The following is a 4,065-nucleotide window of genomic DNA, read 5'->3' on the forward strand; positions in this document are numbered from 1 at the left end:
GGTGCAGCCAGTTGTTTTCTGCTGTATGTGATGCAGCTTGTTGAGGAGAAGGGTTTTCAATATCTTGTGTTCAGTTCTTCTTGCTTCTGGCCTGGTCGAGGTCGTGCTTTTTTCTTCTGTAAACTTCTTGTGCATTTTGGAATTGAAATTAATAATAATTATAGTCCAACTTATATCCTTGCGCTGGTCTGGTGGTGGATAATTCCACAACAACGTGGTACCGAAACCCGGTTTTGAGTGGACCGTTGGCGCTTTGTGGTTAGGTTCTCGGAGAGTATTAATTTTGTTATTTCACTGCCTGTTTCAGTAGTAATGGCGTCGTCTGCTGGACATTCCTTGTTGCGGCCGTATCGTGGAGGAGATGACGACCTGGAAGCGTTCTTGCTGAAATTCCGCGTGGTGTCACGGATACAGAAATGGACGTCGGAGGCTAAAAGAATGGACCACTTTCCTTTATTCCTAGACAAGGACGCGTTCACTGTTTGGAGTGCGCTGCCGGACGTCGAGCAGACCAGTGAGGAGGTTGTCCATGGTGCGCTCCGAGCCGCTTTCTGCATCACGCCAGCAGAGGCGTATAAGAAGTTTGTGGCCAGAACTCTTCGTCGGGGAGAGAGCGTTGACGTCTACTTGGCCGACTTGAGGAGGTTTCTCCGCCAGAGTGGTCTTGTGGAAGCGCGTGACACTTCGTCAGGGAAGTCGTGTGACCCAGTACTCCTGGAGCAGTTTCTGCTCGGCATTCCGCAGGCGCTGGCATGTCAGGTGCGCCTCCAGCATGCCTTGCACTCTATGACTGTGGATCAGTGTGCGGATCAAGTAGTTCGCGTGTTGGTTTCTGCAACCCAGGTGTCGGCACCAGTACAGGGTGCACGTTCTGCGGCATTTGCAGCGACGTCGTCTAGTAGCAGCGGACCTACGTAGCAAGCGGTCTGTGTTGTGTTACCGGTGTAATAAGGTCGGCCATATTCAGCGGAATTGCCCGCAGCTACCTAAGTCACCAGCATCCGGCGAACCTGTTTGCTATGGTTGCAAGGAGCGAGGCCACGTCCGCAGTGCGTGCCCCCAGCGGAAGGGGTGTGCTGGAGCAGCTGCGAGTGAGGATGTCGGCCATGTCTGCGTCGCGTCGGAGATTGATGGGCCCGCAGTAGCGTTGCCACGGATCTTCTTGCCTGTGAAGCGTTGTGATGCTGTGGCGTTTCGGCGTTGTGTTGCTGCCATCGACTCGTGCTCAACACACACGTTGGTGTCTCGTCAGTTGGCAGAGGACTTGGCACTGGAGGTGACGACGTCAACGCCTGATATCATCACCGTTGACGGCAATACGCTCAAGGTATTGGGCTCGGCTGTTCTGGATGTCGAGCGGGTGGACGAGACGGTATTTCTGCCTTTCTCGTCTGTGTCTGTATCAATTGTTCCGGAGTTGAGTGTTGTGAATGCGGACGTGCTTCTGGGCCTCAACCTGATATCGCAGCATGGCGGAGTCGACCTCAAGTACGCGGACTCCAAGCTCGTCGGAGCATCTTTCGGTCAAGCAGCTTCAGCTTCCGCAGATGTGCCCAGTTCGGACGTGCGCAATGATGACTGTGATTCGCCTCAGCTGCTACGCCATGTTACCGTGGAGCATGACGGGGAAGATGTCATTCTGACCACTGCGGATGGGTCAGTTCGTTGGCGCGCTCATGTTGGCTACTGGGAGCTTACGTGGGCATGGAAAGACGAACCCCCCACTCGTCCAGTCGGGTCAGGCATTGGTGAATACTCCCGGCATAGCCTGTCAACAGACCAGGAAGCACAGTTCTGCGAGGAAGTGGACATGTGGATCCGCAATGGATGGTTGGTACCCCATGACCAAGCAGTCCATGGTGAGCCTGGTGCTGTGTTGCCCTTGTTGGCGGTGGCCCAGACGCACAAGGAGTCCACCCCTGTCCGCCCGTGTTTGGACTACCGGCAACTCAACAAGTTGATTGTGTCGCATCCAGGTTTGGACGTGCCTGTTTGCCAAGAGAAGTTGCGTCAGTGGAGGTCTATTGGCAACGCCGGCAGCCACGTGTTGCTGGACATCAGCAGGGCTTACCTCAACATCCGCATCGCGCCAGCTCTCGCCAAGTTCCAAACGGTCGTCTGGAAGGGCCAGCTGTTTGCAATGGAGAGGATGGGCTTCGGTCTATCGATTGCGCCCAAATTCATGGACATAATCGTCAAGTGGGTCCTCCGTGCGTATGCTGATGTGGACAACTATGTCGACGATTTGTATGCTCCGAAGCCTCGTCTGCGTGCTGTCACCGATCAGTTGTCGCAGTATGGGTTGCCCACCAAGCCAGCGGAGCCAGTCGTCTCTGCTAGGGTACTTGGTCTGCAGCTGTCAGAGTCTGCAGATGGCCAAGTGAGGTGGAAGCGTCGTGGTGACGTCATGCCGACCTGTCACCCCGATGCCATCACACGACGCGAGATTTTCAAGTGGTGTGGCAAGCTGACCAGCCACTATCCCGTCGGCTCCTGGCTGCGCCCAGCGTGCAGTTATCTGAAGCGTCTGTCTAGCCTTCAGCCTGGATGGGATGATCCAGTGTCTCATGAAGTCGTCGCTTGTGCGGAAGTCATTCACCGTCTGCAGACCGATGACCCTGCGCAAGGTGTGTGGTCAGTTCCTGAAGGCGCACAGTGGTCGTTGTGGTGTGATGCTTCGGACATTGCACATGGTGCTGTCATTCAGGCCGATGGTATGATCGTCGAGGATGGCTGCTGGCTGCGGCAGAAGGACGACCGGCGACACATTAACATCGCTGAGCTTGACGCCGTGATCAAGGGATTGAACCTTGACGTGCAGTGGCAAGTGAAGGAGCTCACGCTATTCACCGATTCCAAGACTGTGGCTGCTTGGTTGCAATCGGTGCTTGGCAATGTGTCTCGTGTTCGCGTCAGCGGCCTGCAGCAGGTACTTGTGCAGCGCCGTCTCCAGATTATCACTGATCTCGTCGCTGTCACGGGCTTGACGGTCAAGGTCCAGTGGATCAGCAGTCAGCAGAACAAGGCGGATCAATTGACCCGTGTTCCCAGCAGCTGGATCCGATGTGGCAAGACGCTCCTTGCTCGGACTGCACCGTCCGTCACCGCTGCGGTGGTGACCGTTGGTCCTTTCTCATTGGACAGAGTATCTGCTGCTCAGAATGCAGATCCTCGGATTGTTTCGACTCGCCAGCAAGTCATCGATGGTGACCCAGTTACTGATCCTGCGTTTGTCAAGGTCAAGTCACAGCTCGTACTCCATGATGGTATGCTGTGTCGAAGTATTAAGTTGCCGCCCAATGATGCAGTCGTCATTCCTGTTATTCCTAGTTCACTCGAGTCCGATGTCGTTCGTGCTGCTCATGTGAACTGTGGTCATGCGTCTTGGGAGGGTACATGGTGCTTCCTCCGCTCGAAGTGCTATTTCCCGAACATGGCTGCCCAATGTCAGCAGTTTGTGCGCCACTGTTCGCCATGTGCTGCTGGTGGTGAGAAAGTGGTGGATGTTGAACTGCTGAAGCGTGATGTTGGTGCTGAGGTGTTTGCTGATGTGCCTGCTGCAGATGCTGTTGCAGATGTGCCTGCTGCAGATGCTGTTGCTGATGTGCCTGCTGCAGATGCTGTTATTGATGTGCCTGCTGCAGATGCTGTTATTGATGTGCCTGCTCCGGGTGCTGTCCCTGATGCTGGGTCTGGGTTTGATCCCCGTGATCCTAATATTGTGCCGCTTCGAGCCCCTGCCGATGATCCTGCTCCGTATCAGTTTCGCCCATATGGCCTCCGTCAGCCTGGTTCGCTTGCACCCCCTCAGCGCTTCCGTTAGTTTTGCTTTGTGGCGCTATTTAGTATTTGTACGAAGTAGTGGTTGCGACTTCGGCGATGATTTGTAAGAAAGGTTTGCTCCCCACACCGGAGCTCGCGCCATTCCGCCGACTTTACTTGACACTTGACTGACTCACGACTGCCATCCAGAGCACACGAGAAGTCCTTCGAACCTTCGACTCGGCAAACCTGCAAGAAAGCACCACTCTCTGCTCAATACACAGTGTTTCGGGGAATTCACCC

General features: G+C 54.9%; 1 protein-coding gene across 1 annotated transcript; it reads left to right on the top strand.

Annotated features, from left to right (window-relative positions):
- The first annotated feature begins 312 nt into the window (after window positions 1-312).
- LOC135827988 (uncharacterized) lies at window positions 313-3,823 on the top strand. Its single transcript, XM_065340425.1, has 2 exons — window positions 313-759; window positions 968-3,823. Exons 1-2 carry the CDS (start codon window positions 313-315, stop codon window positions 3,821-3,823), a joined length of 3,303 nt encoding a protein of 1,100 aa, XP_065196497.1.
- The last annotated feature ends 242 nt before the right edge of the window (window positions 3,824-4,065 follow it).

The sequence above is a fragment of the Sycon ciliatum genome, chromosome 12, assembly GCF_964019385.1.
Source record: "Sycon ciliatum chromosome 12, ocSycCili1.1, whole genome shotgun sequence".
Lineage (NCBI taxonomy): Eukaryota > Metazoa > Porifera > Calcarea > Leucosolenida > Sycettidae > Sycon > Sycon ciliatum.